Source organism: Pteronotus mesoamericanus, unplaced genomic scaffold (assembly GCF_021234165.1).
Source record: "Pteronotus mesoamericanus isolate MK-2021 breed Mesoamerican mustached bat unplaced genomic scaffold, CSHL_Meso_final contig_52, whole genome shotgun sequence".
In the NCBI taxonomy this organism is placed as follows: Eukaryota; Metazoa; Chordata; class Mammalia; order Chiroptera; family Mormoopidae; genus Pteronotus; species Pteronotus mesoamericanus.
Genome location: NW_026555189.1, coordinates 6478094 through 6491011, shown reverse-complemented (window position 1 = coordinate 6491011; position 12918 = coordinate 6478094). Strand labels below are relative to the sequence as shown.

At 38.4% G+C, this 12918-nt stretch overlaps 1 protein-coding gene across 1 annotated transcript in view; it reads left to right on the top strand.

Annotated features, from left to right (window-relative positions):
* The window catches only part of CNTNAP4 (contactin associated protein family member 4), a 230621-nt gene that overhangs the window by 171099 nt on the left and 46604 nt on the right, over positions 1-12918 (top strand). The window contains exons 13-15 of the mRNA XM_054579166.1: positions 4035-4232; positions 8079-8235; positions 12486-12613. Of these exons, the coding sequence (XP_054435141.1) occupies positions 4035-4232; positions 8079-8235; positions 12486-12613 (483 nt within the window). The remainder of the gene's footprint in view (positions 1-4034; positions 4233-8078; positions 8236-12485; positions 12614-12918) is intronic.

The window sequence follows — 12918 nt, the reverse complement described above, 5'->3', positions numbered from 1 at the left end:
GAGCGTAGGATTTATAATAAAATTACTTTTATTTCAGGGATTTCCATCATAAAGACCTTCTCAATAGGTATGAGAGTTAATAACTAACCATCCTTATTCAAATGCAGCCTTGCTTACATTGTTTTGCCCCAGAACATTCTTTCCTGTCATCTCACCGGCTTTCCTTGACGCAGCACTTCCTACCTGCTCTTCCAAGCTGTGTCACATCTGTCACCCTCAGTTATTAAGCATGAAGGAACACAGGCTCTACAACTGTGTTGCTCAAGCAGCATGTTTTCCCCTCTGCACTGTTATCACACTAAAAATAGCAGTCAGTCTAGGATAAATCAAGTTCTTAATTATTCAGTTGCTTTGCATACAATTTATATTATTGGAAATATCCTCAGGGAGAGACACTAGTAGACCCAAACTGACTTTCAATTTTTTTTAGAGTATTTATTAAAGTTAATAGATCTTCTGCCTACTTGAGCTATCGCTCCTTGCTCATTTCCCTGTGTCTCCTACCTCAATAATTCTCTTTGCATAGGATAATTTTCACAAAAATAAAATCATGGCTCTTACACAGACATAAAAATAAAAGCTAAAGAATATATTTTGAAGATTTTGTTTAACATATTACCAATGAGGAAACTGGTGAGGCGTTACAACCAGTTCAAAGGGGACTCCGAAGAACAGACACGCACGTGGACGAGGAATAGTGAGATGAAGGGGCAAATGGAGATGAAAGTGGCTTCTTCACAAGTGCAGGAGGGAAGTCAGTCAAACCTCTACCCGTTAGAAGTTCCATGTCTGTAGAGAAGAATTACATGTAGCAAGGAAACTTGCTTTCTAAGGAAAAAAAATCTGGAAGCCTGGGTTAAAGGATAATTAAATGTTAATGTGTCTTGGAAGTAAGAGATAGTGAATTTCTCTGGAGAGATTTAAAGGCTTATCTCCCTGAGCAGCATTTGCTTACATTCTAAGAGTGATAAAAATGTAAGGATTTGTGCCCACTCCCCTTTCTCATTTTACAAAGAAGAGGTGCCAGCCATCCCCTCCAAGCCCCACGTCTCATAATTTTGGGGTTCCTCTCTTGTGGGGGCAACTCCAGCACACACAGGGGCTTCTGGCCCTCATGGCATGGGCCATGGAAAAATGGGGTGTTGAGAACAGATGCTGCTAAGACTCTGGGAGTGAAAGGTCCCTGATCCAGAGGCCTCCTGTGTCTGTTTGCATATATCAGTATCTTTAGCACTGACGTCCATGTCCATATATATAGATATATAAACATAGATTCTATCTATCTATCTATCTATCTATCTATCTATCGATAGATAGATAGATAGATATATATATGGAGCAGGATAACTTGCAAGTAGGATAATAACATCTCATACCCTTCACAACTTCAGACATAACACTATTTTGCAGTTTTAAGTTATCTACGATCTAGACTTATGAAACTACTAAAAGGCAATGGAAGTCTCAGAGCCACCTCAGAATCAGACTCAGATCACCTAGAAGATTGCGTTCTCGTCTAGACAATGCATTGTTTTTATTCACTCGTTTGTTCATTTCCTCATTTCCTTAATGTCTTCTTTTGCATGTTGTGCCAAGCCCCTGTGCCATGTGTCCGAGGCACTGTGTTTGGCAAATCAGAAACTATTCTCTTAAAGCTTGCAGAGGCATGGGAAAGACCAACAAAATAAGTCATAAAAGACTGAATTGCAAATTGTGACAAAGCCTATGTCTTTTACAGTTGTCATTTCTACATAGGTGTTTGTAGAAACATCAGGTAACACTCTCATGCCTGAAAGAACAGCCAAGAGGCTTTGCATTAACAGTCACGAGCGACTCCCGTTAGTCGAGTCTGTGAGTTTTGGACCACGGCTGACTGGGCTCCCATTTCTATTGCTCAGAATCCGCGGCGGCAGTTTCATCGTCTCTGCCTTGTCCTGTCTAATAAGTGCGACATCTGGTTCACTTCCTACTTTGTAGCACTTTATTTTTATTAGAAAATAAAATCTCTTACAAGAATGATCATAATGTTGAAATTTTAGAATTTCAAAAGGAAACTTGGATACGAGGTGCCCTGTAATGGCTGTCATGTCCCGTGGCCTTGAATCTCTTAGAGCAACTTAAAAGACCTTTCAAATCATGTGTTCATTGTGACCCAGCGGACACTAAACTATAGGGAAGTCCTTCTCAGGGTGACCCAAAAGGTGTAGAAACAAAGGTTTCTGGCAGGTTTATTGTCCTGCCCTTTTGGCAGCTGCTCAGCCAGAGTTGAACTTCTTCATGCATGCCTTTGATTTACCACAAGAAAAGATCGATCATTTTGCTGAACTATAGAAGCAGAGTCAAACAGAGGCAAGGTGAACAGATTTGCCTTGTTAATTATTAAGTTCTAACAGTCGAGATTGAGTTGAGTTGAAATGTAGAACTTTAGACCTACTCTATTGCTTACTATATTCTGTGACTGTATTTTCCAAACTTGGAAAAGGAAGCTCAGATCCCCCCGCCCCTCCCCCCTTTCTGAAGGGCACAGATCGATGCCAAATCTGCCACTCAGCTCTCCTGAAGGTTTCTAGCGCTGGCTGGCCCTGCGCTAATTCACCCCTAATTCACTTCATTAGTGTATATATCATATCATGTCCTTCCCAAGGAGAGTATTTTACTGATAAAGCTCTTTACTGAGCTGAAATGTAAGGCAGAAATAAAAAGAACAACTATTGTTTCAGAAAAAATAATGACCCACACATAGGAGGCAGTAAGGCTGCCACACCTGTGCCTGATCGCATTTATTTAGCCGGCCTCGCTGCTCGGACTTCTGATGACTAGGAGAGAGCCAGGCGTAAAATTTCTCAAAGCATACCTTCATATCGCAGTTTGTTTGTTGAACCATGTGAATATATTAGCTAAAAGAAGGGGGCGAGGGTGAGTTCTACCTACTGTTTTTCTCTAATTTGGAATATTTCTCTGTAGTACAGTGAGCTTTGTGACTTAACACATATATACCAGGGTTTTGACAACTTCTAATCTGTTTCTTACCTGTTAAATCAGAGAACTTTTGATTAATCTGTTCTTGTGCCTGCATATATCACAGTAAATATAATATGAATCCCTGCTGAAAACGTTGAAGGAAAGATACATTATGTCTATCTTCTGTTATAAACAATGTAGGATTTTTATTTCATCTAAATACTTCTGGTGATCAGTATGCTGGAAATGTTTGGAGACATTTTCAGGTGTTAATAGTTTCTAGTATTTTTTGTTAGTTGAGTTGCTGGTGCCAAATCATATGTGTTCAGCTCCAAAGAGTAACTTCCTATTGCATTGCATAATGATGCAGATCACATGATACCAAAATGAATATTTCCAATTTGATTTAAAAAGGAAAGACATATACTCATAATTGAATGTTGTCTGAAGAGATATATAAGTCATAAAATTTTGACCTTTTTTACAGGTAATATGAATGATTTTTAAGACTACAAAAGTCATTGCTTACATTATGTAATTCAGAATATTTTGCAAATTCTGAGATGCCCCCCCTTTTTTTTTGCATTGTAACATCTCTGAATTTAGGATATATCATATCAATACTCCACAATGTTTTACAATTATAATAGGTAGTATTTTTTCTTTCCTGAAGGAAAATAAAATAATGATATGTGATGGTGTATCTTTAAAAAGGAGAATATTACGTTTGATGAAATATTCCACAAAAATTTAATAATCAGTTTTCTTAACATTTTTCACCATAAATATTTGTCTGGCCATAATATGAAAAAGTAAAATAAAATCACAGCAAATGCATGGCAGTCATATAAATATCAGGGAATAGAATCACTTTACTATAATTCAAAAAATTTTATACATATACTTTTTATTAAATTTTAAGAGTCCATTTGTGTTCATTCTACCTCTCAGCGAGGTTTATGACTAGAAAAGTTTGACTCAGATGAAAGGTGATTTTGATTTTCTTTATTTATTTTAACTTTTGCAGAGTAGTGATGGTCTCCTCTCTTTCTTCCCCCATTTCTGCATCCAAGAAACTGCATGGACCATCATACAGCACAATGGCTCTGAGTTAACAAGAGTGAGAAATACTCATCCGGAGAACCCCTATGCTGGGTTTTTCGAGTATGTGGCCAGCCTGGAGCAACTCCAGGCCACAATAAACCGTGCGGAGCACTGTGAACAGGAGCTGACCTACTATTGCAAGAAGTCACGGCTTGTAAACAAGCAAGGTAAGTAAACGAGTCCTCTGTCCCCCTATACACACTGCGCAGTGTGCTTTACTTAAGTAGCTCCTGAGGACTTTAATTCTGCCAAGGCGGTGGCATATAACCACGGAGGGTGTATCTCCCTGTATATTCAGCAAATATGTCACAGACTGAAAGTCACAGAGGTGCTATTGCCTGAAGAAAAGAACAAGGTCAATTTACACTGAGCTTTGTTCAAAGCCTTGATTGCCTTTGGAGTCCCTTCCTGGCCTTAATCTGATGACTGTACAGAAAAGGGCTTCATTCCGATACTCATTGAATTCACAGTGTTTACCCGTATAAAGGGCAAGCGACACATACAGTTTGTTTTACCGTGGAAAAGAGCTAATAAATATGTGACTTAGCTTTTCTGAAAATGACTCTTCTGTGCAACTCTTTCATGGATTGTTGACAGTGAGCCTCTGGGTATAATTGAAAATTAAAATAGGCTGCTAGAAACCCAGTTTATTTAGTAGCTCAAGTAGAAATCAGAAAACCATCTTAACTCTTTCTTGTATTCTACTCTTATTAACTGGTCTACTCCTAAATTCTGTGTGTGGGCTTTGTGTTTGCTCCCTTTAGAACATCTCACTATGTGAGAGCATCGCAGGTCCTACCCATTCTGCCTTACCCTGGTTCTCCTGGACCTAATTAAGTCACTGCAAGGGATTTCAACTGACCTCCCAGCTTCCCAGGTTCCCCCCCCATGCCTGAATTCCACCCCCTCTTCCCAGCTTGCACCTCCCCATGCCTTCTAACCATCCAGTGCATAATCCAAATCCTAATCTTTATGAAAAAATATTAACCCTTAAGAAACACTGCTGCCATCATGACGCCTTTCTATTTAAAAAGCTTCAGTGCTTCCCGTCTCGTCTGTCCAATACAGACTCTGGTCTGGACACCAGAACTGCATGTTCTGGACCCGCCTGGGTAGGCAGCCTGCATGCCACTTCCCCATGCTTTTCTAGCAGAAATATTAAGATTCTAAGACATCAGCACAATGAAGCCACTTGGTTGGTGTTAACTCCTATTTGTTGTCCCAAGAGAGGCTGGAGTTCCAGTTAGGATGATAAGAATTTTAGAAGAAACTGGGTTTCATGTGTCATTATCATGTGTCATGTGGATCATGCTGAAAAAATGTGAACTCTCAGTGTGACATTTGAGCCTTCTGTTTCCAGTTAAGCACCTCTCCTGTTTACTCTCCGCCCACCTGACACAGCCAGGTTCCCCCCCCATGCCTGAATTCCACCCCCTCTTCCTCCGTGCTCTCCCTCCTCCTCTTCTTTTTTAGAAACGTTGTTCAGCCTTTTACTCCATCTTGCTTGTCTCTGCTGAAATCTCATCCCGCTGACACTGCAGTCCCACCCGGGACTCACCATCGGGTACTTGTAGCGCCAAGAGCATAGGCTCCAGAGGTGGGGAGGGAGCTAGGCTGTCGTTTCATTCTCTCATTGGCTAGTATGGGACTTGGATAAAGGAATCTTTCTCAATGTCTGTTGTCTCTTCTCCGAATGCGGCCGGTAGTACCAGCCTCGCAGGGGCGTGGTGATGATTGGGTGCCTGACACACCCCAAGTGCCTGAAGTGAGTTCCTCCTGTCCCCAGTGCTCCTGTCCACCGCAGTTATAGTTAACATACCAGTTTAATGTGCAACTGATTGTTCCTTATTGCTAAATATTGATCCTGGAATCTAAAGTATAGATAAGCAAATACGGAAGTATATTCTAAGAGGATGAGAACCACACTTGTAGAAGGGTAAATGAATGTTATGGAACAGAATGAATTAGGTGGCTAACTAAAAAAGAAAGATCATTAAGACAATCATTAAAGTCACAATACGTCAAACGTTAAAACAAAATCCCGAAGGGATTAGTGAGCAAGCAGCCCCCAAAGTACAGGAGATGACAAAGAGTTGCAGGAACACCCACCTTCTTGGCTGGAGTTCCAGCCAGGCCTGAGAGCCCCCAGCGAAGAAAGCAGTGACCTCTAGAACGCTGGAGCAGGGGAGGGCGACGGCTTGTCAAACACGCAGATTTCCTCAGGCCCATGACCCTAGAATTCGTGTTGAATCGATTTGAGGTAGAAAAACTAAAATGAGAGAGAATAATTTGGATTTTGAGATCAAATTAACAAATAGGTAGGGAAGAACAGCAAGATGGTGTCAAACAAGTTAAAGGCACAATTTCAGCTCTTGCAGCTGGGGCAGAGTTAGGTATTAATGGCGCGGTCATTGTGGGCAAGTGAGGTGGACTGCGTGTGGAAACGCGGTTTCTGCAGGCCGTGGCTCGCTGACTCCGCACACCAGAAGGACCGTCGGTGTGACTGCACAAGTCATTTGGGACTTTAACTCTAGGAAGGGCAATGTTCTACCATGATGATTATAGTTTATAATTTTAATTTTTAAAATTTCTTAATGATTTTCTTAATTCTTTTTTATACTTAAATTCCTTAGGCCATTTTTCAAAAGTCTTGGATGGAACCAAAGGTATTTGGTACCAGTAAAACATTCAGTGGTTTCTATTTTATAGGGAAGATAGGACATTTAGAAGTAAAAATATTTACTCTTTGGCAATGATGTTTTATTTTCCCTTTATAAACACAAGATGCTTTGAGCAATATATTGAAATATATCTGGTAAATGTTTCACATAGCTTTCACCTTCTGTTGATGAATTCATTATGCAGTTTTAAAAATGAAGCTTCTTGATATTAATGTCTTTATGCATAGCACAAGCTTGTTCGGTTTTTTTTTCTTTTTCTTTTTGGCATGGCTGATCTCATATGTAAAGTAACATTGGGAGAGAATTTGCCATGTAACTATGCAACAGTGAGTTATGATAAGCATTGGTATCCACAAGTAAAGGAGAAATTAGTAAAAGTCCCAGATTTTAGTGGGGCTGATGATAACTTAAAAGGTTTGAAAGTCAACAGAAAAATGATCAAGCACCTTTGAATAGCTGACTGATTGAATCTCACATTCTTATGCCCTGATTCTCCAATGACTACAATTTCTCCTGTCTCTCTCTCTCTCTCCAAGTGAGAGACTGCCCTCATGCCTTACCTTCTTTTCTCAAAATCCTACCTATTCTGTCTATTCTTTGCTCTAGTTTGTTGACATCATGTTTAGTTTTAACTTTGAGAAGAACTGGTAGCTGAATATTCATCATAGAAAGCAATGCATTTGGTTAAGGGAAAGTTTGTTTTTGAGTGTAGTATTTGCTTTAGGGATTAAGATCTCTCAGTGTTATTCTTAGTCTCCAAATAAAGAGCCAAGCCATTAAATAAAAGAAAAAATACCTATTTTCAAATAAATCTTAAATCATGACAAAGAAGTACCATACCATGTCTAATGTTTAATAGATAGCTACTATAATTTAGCCAATGCATACATTGAGATAAGTCATTGACTTTATATAACATTCTATAATGGGCAGTTTAGGATCTCAAATCAGTATTACATTTGATTTGCTAATTACTTCGGTTTATATTTTTATGCTAACTTGTTTAAAAAATTATCCTCAAAGAAAATACATATGTGAACTGCTCTCAATACATTTTTACTATCATGCCTGAATTAACTAGGAATTGCTGATATCTTTTCTACTCAAAGAAAAATATATCAATCATTTAAGTTTATATAATAAAATATTTTTAAAAAAATATTTCTTAAGAAAATGCCTTGAGTTACACTGTTTTGACTGTCATTACATTAAATCAGCCTTTCCCTTTCTCCTTTTATTCTTTTTAATGATTTGGGAAGGAAGGAAATTATATGGGGATGGAGGGCAGTGGCGTGTATAGCAGATACCACATTTCTCGCATTTGTCTTTCAGATGGAACCCCTCTGAGCTGGTGGGTTGGAAGAACCAATGAAACACAAACGTACTGGGGAGGTTCTTTGCCTGACCCTCAAAAATGTGCTTGTGGACTGGAGGGGAAGTGTGTTGATTCTCAGTATTACTGCAACTGCAACGCTGACCGGAATGAATGGTGATTTCCATATGATTTTCTTTTGCAAAATAAAGTTTATTTTTTTAAATGGACCATTCACTATATGTAGAGCTAGGTAGATACTGAACAAGTTAGTACCGTGAAGAAAATCAAATGAAAGTATGTTTTGATGAAATGTGTTATAATCAGTTTATATCCCAAATGTTAAGATCAATGTCTTTTTATTTCATTTTTTTGGGAATGGATTGTTTAGTCATGTACATTTTTTTTTTTTTTGTAAAATGATGAAAGAGGCATCTGTTTCATGTTGCCTCTTTATTGTAAGTCAATTATTATTCTCTTTGAAATGAAGTGTAATTAAGCATTCTATTATTCTCAAATATATTTACAGCCAGTAATTGCTAAAGCACATTTTCTTAATAAGCTGCCTCTAAAACCTTTCTAAATGTAATCTTAGAATTTCCCACAATTATATGAATATGTAGCATTTTTACTTGTTTAAAGGGTAAACCATGCTGCAAAGAACTAATGTTCTATTGTTTATCATATTTTGAAAGAGCAAATCAGTAACATTTTAGGGATTTGAAAATTGAGTTTCAAGTATTCTCTAAATAGAAGAAAAGTCTTAAGTATGTGTTTTCCTTTGAAAACTTAAAAATACATTTACTGTATCTTTTACTAGAGTTGGATTTGTACAATTGATTTTATTTGTGAAGTAAAAATGTTGTTAAATTTTCCTTTCAACATACCATATGCACATTACATTACTGTGCACTTGGATCTGCACATAAAAATTATTTTAAAAAATTAATAATCAGTTGGACTGTAAATATGATTGATTTGGCTACAGAATATACATGAATTCCAGTAATCAACTCATGGTTAATTAAGCTCACATTTTGAATTATATGATATTTCACTGATTTATTTGACAGACATCAAGATTACATTTTATCAAAAAACAGATTCTTTTGGGATATCCTAGAAGGAGGCATCTATATGGTGTACTTTTATTATTTCATGTTTGATATGAGGAATATTGTCTTCCTTACTCAAGCTCTAGTTTTTAAAAATCTGTACTCTTTTTTTTCTTGCTGCCTTCACAAAAAACACCTACACAGTAATATTGTATATTAAAATGTGAATAAAATATTCATAGCAATGCTTAACAGAAGGAAAAAACTAATGTAATCACCAATAACTAATACCTCCATGACATTATTATTAATGAAAAATAATTTTCAAACATAAGATTTTGAAACTTTTTATATTAACTTCTGCTTATGGTGATGTAGCCTGCATAGAAATGAATAATGTTCCCCTGAGAACATTTATAATCCCAGAAAAAACTATAAGAACAACTACTCGAAGTAAGTAGAGAACAACCAAATGTAGGTAGAAACTGCTAGGGTTGGAAGGCTTTGATCCTTGGAAGAGGGAAGCTCACGTGGGTGAGATGCATGTTTATATGCCTTTTCATTGAGAGAATTAGTCAGACCACATGATAGATGGCAGCTAGAACTCAGAGATAATGCAAGACTGGGGTGGGATCGGAGGTACCAGAGCACAGAGTCTGGGGCTGCCGGGAGGCCTGGATAGCAAGGGCAGAATGTGAAGCCCAAGAAGGAGACAACCTCCCGGGGTGGTGTCTCCATCTGAACCCCCCTCAGGTCCTTGGCTGACCCCCGAACTGCACGTGCGCAGAGAGATTTCTTGGAACCAAGCAGAGAGATACAGCTGGAAAAACTGAACAAGCTGCACAGAAATTTCAGTAGCTACCACCCGAGGAGACGCAGCATCCAGAGGTTGTCTCACTGAGATGAATGTGCTTTGTGAATCCCTGAGCTTTCCACAGAAATAACAGGATGTCTATGACTTTACAGCAAAGGCTGCGATTGAAAACTAAGAGCAAAACTGACATAGGCCCACCCTAATGAAGTGTTAAAACCAAGTGTCCACTGTTCGTTGTGATAAGTTTGTGATTTAACTGTCTATGAAAACAAAAAATGAAGTCTTCAGAACAGTAACTGAATCCAGAGTTTCTACACTATCACCCATAATGCCCAGGACAAGGTAGCCATTACTGCATATTAAAAAAAAGAGTAAACTTTGATTAAAGGTCTGGAAAATAAAAGTAGTTATTAGAAACAGACCCTGGGACGTGATTGATTAGCAGGCAAAAATTTCAAAGCAACTATTGTAAACATGCCCAAAATCTTAGATAAAAATAATTACAAGTGAACAGAGGGTAAGCTAAGCAGATAAATGAAAACTATATCAAAGGAGAAAATATAAATTTTAGAATAGGAAAGTAACACCTGAAGTGAAGAATTCAATCTGTGGACTTCAACTGAGGAGATCGCAGGAGAAATCTTCAATGAACCTGAAGCAGATCAATAGAAGTTATTAAATTAGAAGAACAACAAAAAGACTGAAAAAAATTAACAAAACCTTTGTGATGTTTGGAAAAATATCAGTGATTTAATGGGCAAGAGATTGGAGTCCCAGAAGGACAGGAAATAAAATGAGGCAAAAATATATTTGATAAGATAATGGCTGAAAATTTCTTAATTTTGTTTAATAAAAGTCTTTGGTAGCAGACCTCCAAGGTGGCTCCCGATGATACTCCACGCTGCCCGTTATTCGCAGCATGTGGAATTTTCTGTCCTTGAAGGTCTTCTGGACCTTGGGACTTGCTTCTAATGAATAGAATGTGGTAACAGTGATGAGATACCACTCCCCAGACTAGATTACAAAAGACTGTGACTTCTGACTTGCGTGCACCTCTTTCTTTGGCTGTTCTAGCTTTCTTGTTCTGATAAAGCGAACTGTCATGTTGTGATCTGTCCTGGGGAGAGGCCCATGTGGCGGAGAATCAAGGGTGGCCTTCAGCCAACAGCCAGTGAATAGCAGTCCAACAACTGACAAAGAGAACTGCCAACAACCGCCTGAGGGAGCTTGGAAGCGGATGCCTCCCCAGGCAAGCCCTGAGATGACCGCAGTCCTCACCTGAACTTCGACTGCAACCTTAGGGGAGACTCCGCACCAAAGGATCACTTTAAGCTATGCCCAGAGTCCCTACGAGCATGTATCAATAGAGCATAAATGGTGCTGACTCTTAAGTCACTACGTTTGGGGGGTAATTTGTTATGTTATATTAGTAACTAATACAACTTAAATATACAGAATCCAGAAACTCAGAGGATATCAAGCAGAATAAAAACAGAGAAATTGTTCAAATTGCTAAAATACTAATGTTAAAGATAAATGCTTTGGAAGCAGCCAGGTTGGGTGGATCGGGTGCAACACCTTGCATACGGGGGGCAAGGTTACCAGTGAAGGCTGACCCCTTCATCAGAAGTCCATGGAATGATCTTCAATGTATTGAAAGAAGAAGCAGAGTCAACCTAGAATTCTATTTTAAACAAAATATATTTTAAAATGAAGGTAAAATGAAGTGCTTTTCAAATTAAATGAATGCTGAGAGAATTTGTTGCCAGCAGAGCTGCAACATAAGAAATGTTAACAGATGTTCTTGAGGCTAAGAGAAATAACCCCAGATAAAAACTCAGAAATTCAGGAAGGAATAAAGAAACTGGAAATAGTGAATAGTCAGTAAATATAACTCTCTTAATAAAAAGTAAATTATAATTCACTGTTGAATTATAAATTTTATAACATCTGGGTTTAAATATATTACAGCAATAGAACAAAGAACAGGTATATGTATGTAGAGGGGGGAGTGATAAATTATCTTGTATTAAGCTTCTGACATACTAAGTAATACAGCATAAAATCTAAGTAGACAATAAAATAAGAATGCATTTTGTAATCAACAAAGCCAATGTTAAACTACAATAACAAGGCATATAGTAAAAAGTGAATAAAGAAAACAAAATTAAATATAAAAATATGGTGTAAACCAAGAGGCGACAAGAAAGGGGAGCAGACATACAAGAGATCATGTGGGGAAAAAATTAGAAATATCAAAACGGTAGACCTAAAAATGCAATATCAATCATTATCCCAAATGTTCATTGGTTAACCATTCCATTTTAAGGTCAAAAATGGCCAACTGAGTTCAAAAATCACCAACTATATTCTGTCTGCAGGAGAAATTAAAATGCTGACATATTTTTATATGCTCAGATGAGCAATTTGATCCTTATTCTTGTGTGTGCAAATTTAGCTCAGAACGTCTTGGCTTTGAAATGCAATAGGCCTATTGTTTATTTGATAACTATGTTAATCAGAGTAATTTTAAGAATTTTGTTGTTCCTATTTTTTAGGACCAATGACACTGGATTCCTTTCTTACAAAGAACACCTGCCTGTCACTAAGATAGTGATCACGGACACAGGCCGGCCGCACTCCGAAGCCGCCTATAAACTGGGGCCTCTGCGCTGCCGGGGAGACGGTGAGTGGCGGCCATGCGTGGGGAGCGCGTCTGAGGGAAGCGGTGTCACTGAAGAATCACGCTTCTGTCATAAAATAATTAATCGGACCTTTAGTGTGAAAACTCATAAGCAATGTCTGAAATAGCCTGTCAGTCACCAAACAAAATACCTCTGTGAAGCGGAAAGCCCTGTAGTGAACGCTGGAATGGCAAACCTTCAGAAGATCCAAGAGAAACCACTGAGCACCTCGATGCGTGGGCCCTGCATGCCAGCGCTCCTGAGCCCTCCATGCTGCCCACACGGGAGCCTCGGGGCACACAGGATT